Source organism: Eublepharis macularius, chromosome 9, assembly GCF_028583425.1.
Source record: "Eublepharis macularius isolate TG4126 chromosome 9, MPM_Emac_v1.0, whole genome shotgun sequence".
Classification (NCBI taxonomy): Eukaryota; Metazoa; Chordata; class Lepidosauria; order Squamata; family Eublepharidae; genus Eublepharis; species Eublepharis macularius.
Genome location: NC_072798.1, coordinates 96,987,077 through 97,004,909, shown reverse-complemented (window position 1 = coordinate 97,004,909; position 17,833 = coordinate 96,987,077). Strand labels below are relative to the sequence as shown.

The following is a 17,833-nucleotide window of genomic DNA, read 5'->3' as shown; positions in this document are numbered from 1 at the left end:
TGAAGTCTATGGTCCTTAACTCATTAGCGAAGCATCTGAGAGCCCCTCCCTACAATATAAAAGCCTTTTTGAATAATTTGGTTTTGCATCATTTGCAGGAGAGTGGGGGCTCTCCTGACTTCCTTAGGCAGGCCGTTCCACAGGGTAGGGGCCACCACAGAGAAAGCCCATGTACGGGCTGCTGTTGATTTCACCCATGCACAGGGAGGCACCTGCAGGAGACCCTGTTCAGATGAGCGAAGCTGTCGTGGAGGAACATAGGGAGGAAGGCAGGCCCATAGGTATGCTGAGCCAAGGCCATGAAAAACTTTGTATGTGACAACCAATACCCTGAACTGAGCACGGTAGCTGACAAGTATGCTAGGTGGCTGCTAGGTGGACTTTAATGGAGGAATTAGCCAAACCTTGATCCTGGGCAGACTAGATGCAATGGAAGTATTCGGAGCTGATGAAGAGGATTTTTTCCTCTTTTGTGATTTATCAGCATGCTTCGACTTGAGCTTAGCTTTTTTTGTAGGTGGCTCTGACAATAGCTAATAAAAACTTTAAAATCTAGTGGTAAGATTAGTTTAAAATAGTTTTTAAAAATAAAATGGACTATTCCAACCAAAAGATCATGAAACTGCCTGTTGTGGCCTCTGAGTCCTCAGAGGATGAAGACCTCAGGGAGGACGACAGGAGTGGGACTATTCCAAGCCCCTCCAGAGGCAGCTGCTTGGAAGACCAGCAGGGAATGGAGCAGCAGGAACCCTTGCCAGAGCTGGCTGAGGAATCCAGGGCAGACTCAGGGACAGAGGCTGTTCCCTTACCTGCACCAGCTCCTGAGTCCAGGGCAGAATCTCCACCCAGCTCCCCTGAACCTGATAGGCAGCGCAGAGGGAGACAGTGTCTTGCTGCACGGGAAAGGAGGCGAAGTGCAAGGCTTCAGGCACTCAAACAACGACGTAACGACCTTGAGTTGTAACAGAGTGCAGCACTGCCCTGCAGGTGAGAGCTCTTAAGCCAGGACGCCCTTTCCCTCGTTGCAGAAGCACCTGTACACAGACCCACCCGGTTCTACTGCAACTCAGTTCTGCTCTGACTGCTCTTTGGCTCTGACCCTTGCATTTGGCTCCTTGGACTACGCTTCCTGCCTGCTCCCCCGTCGGCTTGGTTGAACTCTGGACGTTCAGAGAGGCTCGTGGCAGACTCCCTGCCTGCATTCCAGCACACTGCCCCAGTCAGTGCCACCCTAGATCTAATCTTCTTGGCCATGACAGCAAACTGAGAGACTCTGTAGGATACGTAACTGTCATTATCTGATAGTAGAAACACAATCTTCTCAGATTCAGGATATGCGTATGGCAGATCCTGAATCTGAGAAGATTGTGTTTATCTACGCAGACATCTATCTGCCACACATGTCTATCTGCCATAAACGTCTATCTGTGTTTATGGCAGATAGATTACCAGCCAAAAATTTGTCTCTGGATGCCCTATATAGTGGACAAGAAATAAAGTAATGGGGCAGATCCTCAACTGCAAGCGACCCACAGATGCAAACACAGTGTTCCATTGAGGTGTAACAGTGGCAGCCAGCCAAAAGGGCTGTTTGCATGGTTTGGAATCGCAAGGTGGTAAGAGACGCTCTGAGATTGTAAGTGGAAATGTTAACTAAATAAGTAGATCTAAAACTGTCAGGTTTAAATAATTTATACCAAGGTACAGCCTTAGATTTTAGTATTAAGCATCAGAATTATAAATCCAGTCCCTGATTTGGGAATTATCCCCTGAAACCCCTAGTAAATTATCAGGGATGGTATATCTTTGAAGGATGGTATTAGGAAAATCAGTGTGTGAGGAGTCTTTTATGTTGCGATAGGACACTGGCCTAATTTGAATTGAAAGAGTAAAGCGTGCTTGCAGGTGGAGAAGGGGCTTGATACATTGTAAAGTGTCTTTTTATCTGTTGCTATGGAACTGGCCCCTCCCTGCAGAGAGTGAAGATTCCTTCTGTGTCAGTTAAGATGTCTGTTGCTGTAACTGCCTCTCTCCTGTGTACAAGTCATGAATCTCTCTCACACAGTTTGTTCTTTATTTTACTGTAAATAGTTATTAAATGAAGTTTCTATTAATCTTCTTACATGATTTTACTTCACACTGGATTCTTCTGTTAACTCTGCTATACGGAGGTATATCCTGCACCTGGTGAGTGAAGAGATATTGCCCCATCATGAGGGTTGTCAGGGATATTTTATTATATCTCCCCCCTCTCACATTTTACAAGAGGTTTGCAGATTGAAGACCTAATGAATTAGTTCTAGAAAATTTAATCCTTTTCCAATATTTTATGACTGCAAAGTGAACCCGCGCCCTAAGGGAGGGGAGACCTGTTTTGGCTCTCATAAGGACCGCAGAGGAGCCCCTCGGGAGAGCTATGAGTCGTCTTAGGAATTGGCTTTGGATTACCTCCAGGCTGGATAGGGTATCCTCCTTCTAACCCCATACTTTGGCTCCGAATAGGAGATGCAAGACTACCTTGTTTTTGAATAGTTTCAAGGCTGGGTCTGTTTAGTGTGGAAAAAGTACAAGATTGACTCTATGATCCTTAATGCTGAGGATTTGACGGTGGCCAGATACGTTTTCCAGTTCAGTGTCTTCTTAAAAGTTACACCCAAGTACTTAAAGGAGGTGCATTGTTCAATTGAATTATTAAGGATGCGCCAACGAGAAATTTTGGGCTTTCTCCTGAAGACCATTACTTTTGTCTTTATGTAGTTAACATTGAGATCTTCTTCATTACAATAACACCCTAGCTGGTGTAGAAGCCTTCTCGGTCCAATTTTGTTCAAAGAGATCAGGACCAATATATTGTCTGCATGTAAGAAGATAAAGACCTTCTGTTGACCCAACAAAGGTGGAGTAAATTGGGGCCCTGACAGAGGCTCCGTTATGCCATTTAAGTACAAGTTAACTAGAAAGGGAGTCAGCAGCACACATCTCTGTTTCACAGCTTTGCTGATGGGAATATTGTTAGTTAGAGAACCACAGGTTCTCACCCTAATATGAACAGAGGTGTCTCTGTGCAGCTCGCGGAGTAGGAATAACAACCTTTTATTGATGTTCAGTTTATCAAGCTTTGACCATAAGCGGGACCTGTTAATGGAGTCAAAGGCGGCACCCAAGTCGACAAAAGCTACATAAAGTGCCTTTGTTGAACCATTTATGCCAAAGTAAGCCAACTGATAAAGGGATTTGCAACGGTCAATTGTTCTGAGACCTTTCCAAATTCCCGCTTGGGCAGAGAGAATAATTTGTTCCTCAGCCACCCACTCTTCTAATTTTGACAGCAAGTATTTACTGCAAAGCTTTGGTGCTATATCTAATAAGCTCACTGGCCTGTAGTTTTGTGGGCTGGACAAATGGTCTAGTACAAAATCCCAGAATCCCTCCCACATGTATAGGACTATCAAGTCAGCCAAATAAATGTTTACTCAGACTGTGTGATGAGAACACCAGCATTGTAGGCAAATATGCTAGCATACATCATCATGCTAATCCTCTCAAACTCAAATATACTGGATTAATACATCAATCAATAAATATTTGCTATCCTCAAATTAGAAACCAGACCTAAATATCAAGCAAAAAGCACAAATCCAACAAATAGTGTATTATTTTATACCCAGCATAATTTGATTTAAATGGATTTAGGCTGGAGTAACTGTTTATGATTGCACTGTTAAATATTTAATTGTATGTCCAAATGAAGATGGAGTATTATGGATGCATGTGGAAGAAGATATGTTAATTAGATGTTTTCTAGTGCACCAACAGTTAGGCCATATTGAACCAAGCACTGTAGTAATTCTTTTCTGACAAAATCTGACATGTGGGGATGAGGTTTCTACAGCAAAAGGACAGCGAAACACTGATTATTTTGAACAAGATGAGCAAGCAGGAAGTGTTTACAGAAAGATAGGAAGCACGTTTAAAAAAAAGGACAGCAGTCTTTATCAGGTGCTATTGAAATTCTCATAACAACTTTGGGATCACAAAGCAAACTTGCACATGACACCACTGAAGGTGAGACATTGTTCTCTTTCCTGATTGCATAACTAAAAGAATGCAATGACACATCTGTTTTGGTCCTAGAGCCAGGCATAATAAAAAGGGGAAAGCTAGGAGAATCTCACATTTGGAATTTTTAAAAAAATTAGTGTTAACCAACTATTGCCCTAAGCAAATATGCATATACCACAATAGCTTTTAAAATTGGACATGAATGGAATATCAATATGTAATATGGAGCAAGTTGTACAGAAATCTTATATTATCTTTTTCAGCATGCAAATAAACTGAGAGCAAGTCTTAATGAATTATATTAAAAATGTGAGCTCTGTAATACACACATGCTAGTGTTAACAGCATTTTCAAAACTGGAGTATACAGATAAACACACTTCCTTCTAAATACAGCTTAGGTGCATGTACAAAAAAATGTGCATAAAGTGACCCAATTAGAGCCAAACTAAATGTGACACTGGGAGAATAGGCATGCCAGGCCCCCAGTCTGGGGGGGGGGGAATCTCCCACTCCCAGCCTCTGCCACCCTGCCACCACTCACCTGTCCAGTGGAGTGGAGAAAGGTGCAGAGACCCAGGGGGGAGGGGAGCAGATTCGCACGTGCTCTGGAGCACCCCTGTGTTGTGCTGGGAACCAACTGAGTAAAAATCAGCCCCCAATTTAGTGTTAGGGGTTGATTTTTACTCAGTTGGCCCCTGGAACGGCCTGTTACTTCCGTGTTGCACCAGGAATAATGTTTTTCCCAGCACAATGCAGGGTGCTCCGGTGATCCCCCCCCCCCCCGGTGTGACTCCCCTCCCCACACACACACACCATTTCCCACTTTCACACCCAGCGGATCTGGCAACCCTATGGGAGAACCATGAACAGATTTCTCCAGTGTTTTTTAGAAGGCTCTATGGGACCCTGGATTTATACTGGGGCCATAATGGAGGTTGTGAGAGTGTTAACCCTTGCTCCCTCATGAGCAGCTTCACCAATAGTAACCAACCCCCAAGTCCCACTGCATCTTCTTTTCCATCACTACTGAGAGTCTCACTACACAATGTATTTCTACATGGGTATGCACTAGTTTGAATGTGTTCTCTGCAGAGATATATCAACTGAAGGGAGCTGCTTCTTTTTTTAAAAAAAAAAGCTCAAACAAGCTCAGAACTGCACTCCAAGGAGAGGGAGCACTCCTGCCTCCCCCAAGCCATTTTCTTGCATGAAAACAGTGCAGAAGAGGTAGTTATTTTGCCAACTTCACATGGAGAATCTGTGCTGCAAAAATCAGTGAAATAACCGCTTGCATGCAGTTTTCATGTGAGAAAATGGCACTGGGGAGGGCAAGAGCCTTTCCTCCCCCTGTGGTGCCATTCTGAGCTTGTTTGAGCTGTCTTTTTTTTTTTTTTATAAAACAGCAGCTCCCCTCAGCTGACATAAGTCTGCAGGGAGCATGTTAAATCCAGCACATGTCCATGCAGAAACGCATTTTGTGGCAAGATGCTAACAGCTCAGGAAAAGAAACTAATTTCAACTGGCAAAACTACAGGGGGGAAGAGATTAAAACCTCTCTCCCCTTGAGCCGTGGTCCTTATCCATATCAGGGCTCTGCATGGCTGCCATTTCCTTTAAAAAATACTGGAGATCCATTTGCACATCTCCTAGAATCGCTTTGAGTAAGGTCCATTGCCACAGAAATCAATAATATTGTCAGCTTCTGACAGCTTTGCCCCTATTCACAAAAAAATTATCGGAGGCTGAATCAGAAACATAACTCATAGTAAGAACAACTGTTCTCAGGGTGGAAGCACAGTTCCTGTATATCAGACGGCTATAAATCAAGGAAAAATAGAAGCTGCTTTAATTTCAAAGTAGGAGGACAAAAGGGCACAGCTTTGAGAGTTAGCTCTTTCACATGAAATTAAGACTCATCCAAAACCAGATCTTCAAGAGCAATTTTGTATTGAGTGAAAAGTGCCATTTGAGTTGACTGGAGTGCACAAGGGCAAACACACAATTTGTTGAAGGTAAATCAGTTGCAAATCTTTGTTTAGCAATGGCTTTGCTTCTGCCTTGGCTGACCCAGAATGCAAGCCGCATACTCCAGTGGTCTTCAGCCTATGGATTAGGACCCTCAGGGGAGTGTTGGAGCTCCACCTATTGAGTCACAAACCTCTGTGAAGCCACCATTTTTGCTGTATTTGAGAGCACTTGCTGCCAGTGCACATGTATAAAGAGCAAGGGCAACCATCACTCCTCCATCTCATGGTAAGAGGAGGAGGAGGACAGCAAAGGGAAGTCATAGCAGTGGAGAGGCTTCACTATACTACACATCCTAGTGTTCAGCATGTGTTCCTTGTCCTCCGTCATCTTGGGCTGCGGACCACCGGACTGGACACCAGTGACATGGTAACTCCGAATTCTCCTCTTCTTATCAGATGATTGTGATTGTTTGCAACTCAGTGGGTTCTGGATCGGAAAAGGTTTAAGCTTAGCGCTCTAGAACTTGAAGGTCGATTGGATCCTATGAATCTAGTCGGCTAGCAGAGTAACCTTGCACTGGCAGAATAAACCAGCAGTACATGCCTCAACAGAGGAACGAATTTATAGGATCAATCCCTTGGACAGAGTGCAGAGAAAACAGGTGCTGGGGGAATCCTGAGACAGGAAAAAAAGGAAAGAGGACAGGTTTGGCAATATTGCATGCCTTTTTGTCTCTCACCAGGGCTTTTACAGGCTGAGGAGACTTCTAATAATAATTATAACTACAACAATAACAACAGATTTATATACTGCCCTTCAGGATGACTTAACACCCACTCAGAATGGTTAACAATGTTATTATTATCCCCACAACAACAAATGCCCTGTGAAGTGGGTGGGGCTGAGAGAGCTCCTAGAAGCTGTGACTGACCCAAGTTCACCCAGCTGGCTTCAAGTGGAGAAGTGGGGAATCAAACCCGGTTCTCCAGTCTGTTTGTTTGTTTGTTTGTTTGTTTGGATTTCTATTCCACCCTCCCCACGAAGGGCTCAGGGCGGATTAGAGTCCCACACTCTTAACCACTACACCAAACTGGCTCTCACCAAAGCTAACCCGTTTCTTCCTTGAGGTAATGTTGGCTGAGTAGTTTAAGGACATGGCAGAATGCTCAAAGAAATAGCTGAAGTGATGTCGTTACAGCCAACTTAGGGCGACCCATAGGGTTTTCACTGCAAGAAACTATCAGAGGTAATTTGCCATTTTCTGCTTCTGTACATGAGGAGCAGGATTTCCACCCAAAAAACGGTGATCCAAAGCAAGCTGTCCTGTTTCTAGGTCTTCCAGGTACAGTTGTTGGAGTAGATGGACCATTTGACTAATCTAGCATAGCCATTTTTATGTTCTTGCACTGGAAATTTAGCTATCCTAGTGGCCAAAATTGTGGAAACCTTTTGGAAAAAGTGCATTTTTGAGGTTTGATGGCTCATAACACCACTTTTTTTGGAGTAATACCATAAAATTATCTATCAATGGAAAGATAATTTAATCAAGAATGTAATGCAACAAAGTTTGTTCAATTATCTGTATGCTATCAAATGTTATAGCCAAATAACCAGGAAAAGGAAGCACAACTTACTTAGGTTGATATGAAGTAGCTTTCCTTCATTTGAATGTCGCCATTCAACGTAATACAATTAAAGAAATGGCACAAAGAGTTGAAAGCGATGTAAGATAGTACTACTAAGTGAACAAGGCTACAGTTATGATGAAATTAGAAGAAAAATTGGTGGAAACTTAACCAAAGGTGGCATTTCTAAATTTTTGAAGAGGTATAAGGCAACTCAGTCACTACAAAACCAGACTGTTAAAGGCAGGAAAAGGCCTTTACCTTTAGAAGAATTGAGAGACTGAGCCTAGGTGACAGAAGAAAATCATCAGGGTGTATACAGAATGAAATGGCGCAATTCAATGTGAAGTTGAGTGCAAGGACTGTTCGGCGCAAACTGGAGGATTTTGGTCTTAATGCTAGAATTCCACGAAAAAAACCATTGTTATCTCTCAAACAAAGGTTGAAATGATTAAACTGAGCTAAAACCCACGTTAACTGGACAGCAGAATAATGGGACAGTGTTATTTGGAGTGATGAGACCAAAATCTCCCTGTTTGGTAGTGATGGCATAAAATACGTGAGAAAAAGAATCGGAGAAGATTTGCATCCTGATTGCATTACACCTACCGTGAAACACCCAGTTAGTGTTATGATATGGGGTTGTATGACATCAAAAGGTGTGGGCAGAATTTGCATGATAAATGGCAATATAAATGCCCCAAAATACATAAATGAAATACTTGAGCTCAAACTGAAGCCTTCCACACGTGATCTTTTCCAAGATAACGAAGCATTTATATTTCAACAAGATTCAGCTCCATGTCATGTTGCTGCTGTGTGCAAAAAGTGGTTTCAAGATAATCATATTCCACTGTTGGAATGGCCTGGGAATAGCCCAGACCTTAACCCCATCGAAAATCTATGGCGCCGACTAAAGAAACTGGTTAGTGAGAAGCAACCCAGCAATAAAATGCAATTAATAGAAGCAATAACTCAATCGTGGTTTCACATTATAACAGCTGCAGAACTAAAAAACTTGGTTCACTCCATGGGAAGGCGTTGTAAGGCCATAATTAAAGCAAAAGGTTACCCAGCTAAGTATTTAACTGACATGGTGAGAATTGTTGTATAACTCATTTTTTCTGTGTGTTTCAATTTTCTTTTTATAACTACAGTTCCTTCATAAAAGTTATTGCATTACATTCTTGATTAAATTATCTTTCCATTGATATACAATTTTATGGTATTACTCCAAAAAAAAGTGGTGTTATGAGCCATCAAACCTCAAAAATACGCTTTTTCCAAAAGGTTTCCACAATTTTGGCCACTAGTGTATGTTGTGTATAGGCACGTTTAATTCAAATGGTGATTGAAACAAAACAAGAGTAGCTTGTTTAAGGGCCAATTCTGTTTCTGTCATGAAATTACACCAAGAGTAAAGGAGAAAAAAGAATAACCAAGTCATGTTGCCTAACATGCTTGCTCAGAATGTGTTCAAAGGAGCTTACTTTACTAAGCATTCATAGGATTGCAGCTCAACTTTAATGTATCTAAGAGCCTAGTCCTAATTTTTTTATTACTCAGATGTTCCATTGCATTTACTGCCAGATAACAATTTTTTGTATGCTTAACTAGCAGTAAGTCTGTTGGAAATACATGTTCCTGTTAGGTTTTACTTCCCAGTAACCTATGGGGCTTTTAAGTCTATCCTTACATTTTCTGTCATATTTTCAGCTATTGTATTAATTAATCCAGAGTTTGACTAATCACAGGCATGATACTGCTGTGCCTAGTATTTTCAAAATGCAAAAAACAACCGTTGCCGTGATATGCTTACATATAGAATATTTTATGCCACAACAAAAGTAATTTTATACAATTTATAAAAAATCTCTTTATATGTAATGTTTAAAAGCATATATTCCATTATGGTTACATGTACGAAAGGCAACACATCCAAAATACTTTTGCAATAGGCAAACAAAGTGCCAAGTGCTAAGTATATAACAATTGCCTAGTATTTTCAACAAAGATTTTATGGTACAGAAGTACAAGGCTTATGCATCATTTCACATCAGAATGTTTTGTCATACATAGGGTTCCCATTCCCCTGATCTCACCCTTTCCTCCTGCTCCCACTTACTTGGCTGGCAGGAGGGCACACTCCCTGGGACACCACTCCCCAGGTCGTGCGGTGCACCCCCAGCTGGGGTGTGTGCTCCCACACCACGACTGCAGGCAGCAGTGGTGGCAGCAGTGGGAGGCGGCGGCGGCAAGAGCAGCCTGCTCTCGCCGCCACCACCAGCACCTTGGCCCGCTCTCACCACCACCCACTCTCGCAGCTGTCGCCTGCTCTCGCCACTGCCACCACTGCCCCTTTGCATCAAAAGAGAGCCGGCTGCAGCTGCTGCAGTGAGAGCAGCCTGCACCAGCGAGGACAAGGGCCCCTTTGACCCGGGGGCACCCTTTGACTCCCACATGATGACATCACTCCAGGAAGTGACATCATCACACAAGCCAGGAGCACGCACACAAAGAAAGAAGTGCAGGCTCCCAATCCCCCGCCAGCTCCCAGTCCCCCACCAGGAGGGCCCAAGGACCTGGGGATCTCACATCGAGAGACTCAGAGTCCCTGGCAACCCTAGTTATGCAACATAAAAATACATGTGTGTTATTGCTTGTTTATGTTTTACACAAATTCAGTAGTGGGAAATGAATTATTTCTTACCCAGCTGCTTTCTATACTGCCTCCAATATTCAGTTAAGCTTTGAAGAACAGCAATAAAATTATACAAAATTGGGGAGAAATTAGAGGTTAGTTTACCGTTCTGGAAATGACAAGAAGGGTTACCCCAATTTTTTTCATAGCTTTAATAAAATTACGAGACGCTGTAAAGAATTTAGAGTTGGGTTTTGTGGTAGCCATAACTACTAAATATGGTGATTAAAATACAAAACCTAGAGGGCTGAATATGAGCCTGGCTCCTAAATTTGGGGGTTGGCTCCAAGGACTAAACAAAATTTGTCAAGGCCTGAACTAGCATTGGTTTCATATTATATGTCTATCAAGGTCAATACTGTCTATTCTGATTGGGTGTGACTCTCCAGGGTCACAGCTGCTGGGGGCCAAATATGAGATCTTCTGCATGCCAAGGGGATGCTCTACCATTACATCATGGCCCCTCCCTATGGTCGGCCACCTGAACCCAAAGACTTTCATCTGGGAACAGATGTTTGACACATCCTGAGCCCTCATCGTAAAATCAATGATAAGCATCCACCCTTACATGACAGAGTTGTATCCCAGGTAATAACTGGTAAGATAAAACTATAGGAACTTTGAGTTAAACAAGACTAATAGGCCACCTAGATCAGTAACTGATTGACCTTGAACCAGGAGGTCTCGGTCAGGCCTGCCTCTCACTTGCAGTATTGTTGATCAAAAGCTCATGAAAAGCATGGGCTCTGCCAGTGAACTACAGACCCTTTCCCCAATGCAGACACGTATTCAGAACTCACTTTAAAGCAGCATAATTCTGTTCAGATCATTTATTCCTCATGGACTGTATCCTCATTGACTAGATCTCTAAAATAGTGTCATAAGAAAAAACTCAAAGCTAAAAAGAATAACTTACAGCTTTGAGTCTAGCCTGTGCTATGCTGACAGTCATGGAGAAGGGGGTTAAGTAACAGAGCATATAATCCTATTGACTTTCTACTCCTTCCATAAGAGACTTGAGCTTTTACCTATCAATGCCTCTCCACAAAATATATGGGAATTCCTTGCCTTTTTCTTTGTGATGCCAATTCACCCTCTTGAGCCTTCACTTCTTTTTAAGTCATGTACAAATGCTGATAATGTAGAAAGAGACTGCAGGAGAAAAATCAAGTGCAAAACACTGACAATTCAGTGATCATATTCACAGCCCATTTAAAAACAAAGATAGCTTAACTCTTACATTTGAAAACAGCCCGATCCTGTTCATGCTTTCTTAAAAGGAAGCCCCACTGAGTAAAACAGGGCTAATCAGAACAGCCCCACTGACTCACACGCTCTGCCCTGTCCCAAGTCGCCACATAACAATTCACCACTCTTCCAACCCTGAGAGGGGTTTCCTCTCTTGTTCCTCCCCCACTGAGAGGACCAGTACTCCCAGCTTCTCTTCCCACATTGCTATCTCCTAGTGCCTGCATCTCTCGTTCACAAAAGCTGCTTAGCATGGGGATAACTTACTGCACTTGTCCGTTCCCAAGGAAGTAGCAATCTAGTAAACGATCACTTCCCTTTCCCAGCACTTATTTTCAACAGCATGTAAGAAGGGTGGAGCTCTATGCGATACAGAAAACAACAACCAGCATTTAAGAATAGTAAGGAATTTATTAAAAGTAACAAGTCCACATATACTCTCTGCACAGCAGCACATCGAACAAGAAATACAAAAGGCAATTTCCCTGTCCCTCACTGGATACATGCCCTAGTTAATCTTGTTCTAAGGTGTGCTCTTTAACTTAGAAATTACAGTGTTCTAAAAGTTTCCCATTACTTTGGAGTCTTTGTCCATGCAGTCAGCCCTTTGTTTGCTCCAAGTTGCAATTACGGCCATAGCACTTAGGTGTGAGAGCTCCTTTTTTCAACTGTATTCAGCCAGTACAGACCACCAAAATAGAATATAAAAGGGAATTTCCTCCTTCCGTGTTAAGGGATTTTATCTCTTCTGTTTTCTAGTGGATCAAAGAATCCTTTCCTGAAATCTCCATGAAGATACAAGCGAGCCCCTTGCACCCTCAAGACTGGGTCACTTCTAGATGTCAGATTCCAGTGAAGGCATAAGATGCCCATTTCATTGTCTCTGGTCATGATGCTCGTTAACATTTTGCTCTTATGGTTGGTACTTGGTCAATGCTTAGAAGCAATTGACCTATCCCTTCTTGCCTGTCTTCTGTCAGGAAAAAGAAAAACCTTTAAAGCTAAAGTGGGGGTTTTGGTCAAGCCCAAAACCCAAAATAAAATGCATTTCTCCACCAAGTATGCACAGAATTGCAGCATAAGGTTGCAGTTTCATATGCAACTACCTACAAGTAATTCCCCTCTTGTAGTCTGTGGGACGTGGTAACCATGAATAGGTGCATAATTTCAGAATGGTAGTTATTTTAGTCTTTAGCAACTGAATCAAACAGGAGTCCAGTGGTACCTTAAAAACTAACAGCATTTAGCGCAGCATAAGCTTTTGCAATTCAGAGCTCACTTCATCAGATGCATGAGATGAACATTTATCAGGCCAATTTATATACACAACGGAAAGGAGAGGTACAAAAAGAAGTTGGTTCAAAACAAAATCTAGTCCAAAGAGTAATCAGAGTGTGTGCAAGACTCTCCCTGCTGTTAAGCAAAACATAAAATCTAATGCAGGATCAAATGAGATGCAGAGGTATCATAGAAATAATTAATAAGAGAGATTTTACCACCTGTCATGACTTAGGAACCCCTGGACCCTATTTTGCCTTAGATGAGGGCAGCTGGAGTTGTTTCATTAAACTCACCAGAAACTTTACACCCTGCCTTTCTCCCCACTAGGAACCTACTTACGTCATTCTCCTTTCCTTCATTCTGTTCTCAAAGCAACTCCGTGAAGTAGGTTAGGCCAAAAGAGTGTGACCAAAAGAATATAACTGGCCAAAGTTTATCCAGCAAGTTTCCATGGCATAGCGGGATTTCCTAGACCCTAGTCTGAGGCTCTAGCCACTATACAACACTAGATATAAACATTAATGACAGGTTGAAATGTTTTACCTGTTAAATCTTCAGTTTGTCATCAAAAAAAGATTCTTTCCAATATTATAGAAACTGTCTTTTTAAAACAATGGATAAACAAGCAGACATACTTTATTTTCAAAGCAAGCTACAAATGAGGGTTGAACTGTTATTCGTTGAAATCAACTGGGTACAAATTCATTGACTCAACTGAAATATGCATGCACATTTCTCAACAACACTGACTAAATACATTCTTAAAGTAATGCGATTAAAAATAAAATGTTTATGTTCTGGTTGGTCATAAATGCTCTTCACGCAAAGAAGAAAATTCAGATACAAAGTAGTTGTAAAGTCCTTTCAAGAATGCCTCGTGTTCGTGTCAGATTATCTCAGTGTATTTTGTTCTGGAGGTGCAGAATATCACATGTGAATGTAAAGAGAAGCAGTACTCTTGTCTCTTAGAATGTAGTCAAACAGTAACTTTATAAAATTACTGCATGCACAAGAATGTGTGAAGAGATACCTAGTCTATATATCTGATCGTTTTAACAGTCACAAAAAACAGCACATAAAATGTTGGCAGCCTTATTATGAAGTTAGTTGGGCATTAACTGCTCATACTTTATGCATAAACTGAAAGTAGAGAAAGCAACAAAAATCCACTTTCATTATTTCAGGAAAGAAAGACTGAGTTATAGAACTTAATATGAAAAAGACATCTCAACCTGACACCTAGTTCTCTTCCACTTTGGCAATAAGGTTAAAAATAAGGGCATTGTAGGATCTTCCAATAAAACTTGATTAGTTCACTCAGCCTAGCTTTGAGCGCCTGACTTAACATTCTCAATTTCAGCTTTTATAGTCAAAATGATCCCACCCACCCCCTCCTTGAGGTCACACTGAATGACAAAACTCAATCACTTCTAGGGTCAAGCTTACGTCACAATCATATTGGCCGACCATTCTTATAGAAGTTAATGGGTGACCTTCAAATGGCACCACTCTACTCTTTCCGTGTGCATTTACCAAGCAAAAAGACTAGCGTCTATTCAGGAGGAGCCTATATTCCAAAACCCACTGAGGATAGTGGGAAATCTCTCTCCAAATCCTGAGAGTTTTGGATTTGCTCTTGCATGATTCAATAGAACTTCCTTTAAAGAATGGATGCCCATCCCAAGAGAAAGGTTTCAACAAAGCCAGCTAGTTTTCACATATCAACACAGCACAGGTTTTAATCTGCAGTTTGTAACAAGAGAATCAAAAATCCATTTAAGGCTAGTAATATTTGTGGTATTGATGGAATGGAACCAAAATATAAAACAGCCCTCAAGGATTCGTTTGTCTTCATTATATACATCATATAAAACACACACATTCAATTAGTAACCACGTATTTTCCTTTTAAGTCATCAGGGCTAAAATTAACAATAATGCTAGAAAGCCCCTACAGGCATTCCAGAAAACAGCTTCTATCTATGTGAGCAAGTTCCTTACAACTAGATGTTCTTGAAGTCTTAATTAAATCAATAAAATAATGCTGGTAATTCACCGAGGCAGAAAAGTAGACAGAAGCACCTGTTTGGGCTTCCTTTTATTAATTAGTATTTTTAAAAACCTCACCCTAAAAACCACCCACCCACCCCCCAAAACATACATTCAAACAGTAGCTTAAGAAAGTTTAACATTTTCCCAGTCTTAAAGCTTACATTAAGATCGACACTGCAATTTAGGCACGTTTACTCAGAAGTTAATTACACCAAGTTCACTGAGGCTCACTTCCAAGTAAGCATGTGCAAGATCACTAGTAAATTGTACTCAACTTAGCAGTAAACATTTCTAGGACTGCTTAGGTCAGATCAAAAACTAGCAACCTCCAATTCTCACTCTCATAAAAATTATTTACTCACTCCACCTGCCTATCCAGGAATCCTCCCTAACAAAAATCCATATGCCAAATTCCTTATATTTAAAGACAAAAGTAGCTAACATTTGGTCGTGCTCTACTCAAATTTCTCAGGGTGGCATACAAGGGTTTTCCATTCATTCATACCCACTGGTTGAGATAATAGGTGGCAGCAAAAAGACTTGAAAAACAGCGCTCTAGCTACACCACCACCACCACCACCACCACCACCGTGATGTTTAAAGGGAGGAAGATGGAGCAATTTAAAGTCATCTTTTCTGAAAAGGTGGCCTTTTCCCCCAACCAAATGCATCCTAAGCCTTAAGCTGCCCAGTTAAAAGATCAGTGAATCCTTGTCCTGGGCATGCAGGCAACCACAAGGCTCTCCGCTGCTCATCAACTTTTCTCATCAATACCGCCCCCCCCCCACCGCCGCCACCAGCACACCACGATGAGATGCTCAGCCACTCACCTTTATAGGCAACCCTAGTATTACTTCACAAGTTATCTAGGTTGCAGATAAAAAGACGGGCAAGAGCACCTCAATTTCATTGAGTGGGGAGAACTACACACAAAACCTGAAAGCGAAGTAGAACATTGAGCCACCAAGGATGCAAATCCTAAAAAGATAAAACTGCTTGGGGAAATGAATTCTGGTCCTGTTCTGAGGCTGAGGAGTGGTTTACATCTAGAAAATAAACGAATCTGTTATCCAGGAGGAGTGGAGGGGGTCCCTCTCTTCTGGTTTCTGCACATCCACGATTTCTACATCCCCCCCATCCTCAAATGTCTGCACATTTCCCATATTAATCACACCAGCCGACCAGGCAGGCAAAGAAAAGTAGCAATCTCTTAAATAAAAGAAGCCCCCTAATCGACTTGGCTTCTCTCAACAGCCCTTCCTTCCCCAGGGACCCGACGAAAAGCTGCCACCTTCTATAGACTAACCAATTTTATTATAGCATAAGCTTTCGAGAATCAAGTTCTCTTCATCAGATGCCTGATCAGATGCCTGTTTTGATCAGGCATCTGATGAAGAGAACTTGATTCTCGAAAGCTTATGCTATAATAAAATTGGTTAGTCTTAAAGGTGCTACTGGACTCTTTTTGATTTTGCTACTACAGACTAACACGGCTAACTCCTCAGGATCTATGACCTTCTATAGACTTCAACAGGCAGCCTGAACGGTGCGCCGGATCGCCTATTGATGGAAAGAGACTGTTTTCCCAAGGAATCCACCCTAAAGGGACCCTGTTCTGAAGAGGGTTCGGGGGTCGTCGTCGTCCCCCCAGCCTGTCCAAGCAGCGCGAGGTGCTCCCGGGGGGGGGGGGCGGGTTTAAAAGTCCAACGCAACCCATACAAAGCTCTCCTGTCAAGGTAACCACCCTGGGGAAGGTTCGCCCAAGTGCGTGCGAAGTCCCCGGCTTCTTTTCAAACTCTCCCCCCGCCCCACTCCCCACCAGCCTCCCCGGCAGGTGGCCGAAGTCAAGGCGCGCCTTGAAAAGAAGCCAGTAATCGATGCCTTTCTTGCAAAGAGAGAGGCTTTCTCGGCCCTTACCGTGATATTCTTGTCCAGGTACGTAGAAAGTTGGGTTGCCCGCAATGTGGAGGGAAATGAGGACCTCGCCCTGCTCGCCGTCCCCTTCCAGCTCCCCGTGGTGGGTGCAGAGGAAGAAGAAGGGCGAGAAGCGCGGGTAGTAGCCCACGGCCGCCCGGGCCCCCGAGAGCAGCGCCGCCGCCGCCGCCAGCAGCAGCGCCCACGAGGGGCCAGTCCGTCCGGGCGGGCCAGTCCGGGCCGGCCGCTTTAGCGCCATGCTTGAGCTCTGCCTGCTCCCGCCGCCACACGCGCATGCAGGGGAAGAGCGAGGAGGACTCCGGCCGGGCCGGGACGGAGCGGGGGGAGAAGGCGGCTGGAGTCCGGGCGGGAAAGTTTGGCAGCAGCCCGAGAAGTTTGGCCCCTCACGACGCCCGCCCGGTGAGGAAGACGGAGGGAGAGGCTCTCCTCAGCAGCCCGCCGCCCGCGCCGCGCCTCCTGAAAGGCCCGAGCGGCTGAGGGGAGCCGGCGGCGGCGGGGGCTGCGACGGCCCTCCTTCCCGCCCACCCGCCACACCCTCGGCCCCCTTCAGGGCAACTCGTGTCAGGAGCGCGGCCGCCGCCCGCCGCAGCTCGGCGTCTGTCCCTCTCAGGAGGGAGCCCGGCGGAGGAGCCGGCAGGGAGAGGCGTGAGGGCGGCAGGGAGGGAGCGGGCGATGAGGAGAGAAAGGCGGCGGCGGCGGCAGGGAGCGAATCCCCCTCGCTGTGGCAGCGGGAGGGAGGGGGGGGACGGGGCGACACCACCTTTCCCGCTTCCCTCCGCGCCTCTTGTTATGGCACAGACAGGAGAAGAGACAGGCAGGGAGCCGCTACGCAGACCTGAGGCGAGCCCTTCCGCGGCCGCTTTGTCTGGAGGGCAGGGGGGGGGGGCTTTCTCTTTTCCTCCCTCCTCTGATAAACTCGATAAAAGTGGCTCTTTTGGCTTCTCCTCTGAACTCCCACG

At 43.8% G+C, this 17,833-nt stretch overlaps 1 protein-coding gene across 1 annotated transcript in view; it reads right to left on the bottom strand.

Moving 5' to 3' along the window:
* RELN (reelin) overlaps positions 1-17,348 on the bottom strand; it is a 534,786-nt gene extending 517,438 nt beyond the window's left edge. Inside the window, exon 1 of the mRNA XM_054988081.1 lies at positions 16,857-17,348. Coding sequence (XP_054844056.1) covers positions 16,857-17,112 — 256 coding nt within the window. The 5' untranslated portion in view covers positions 17,113-17,348. The remainder of the gene's footprint in view (positions 1-16,856) is intronic.
* Positions 17,349-17,833: the final 485 nt, after the last annotated feature.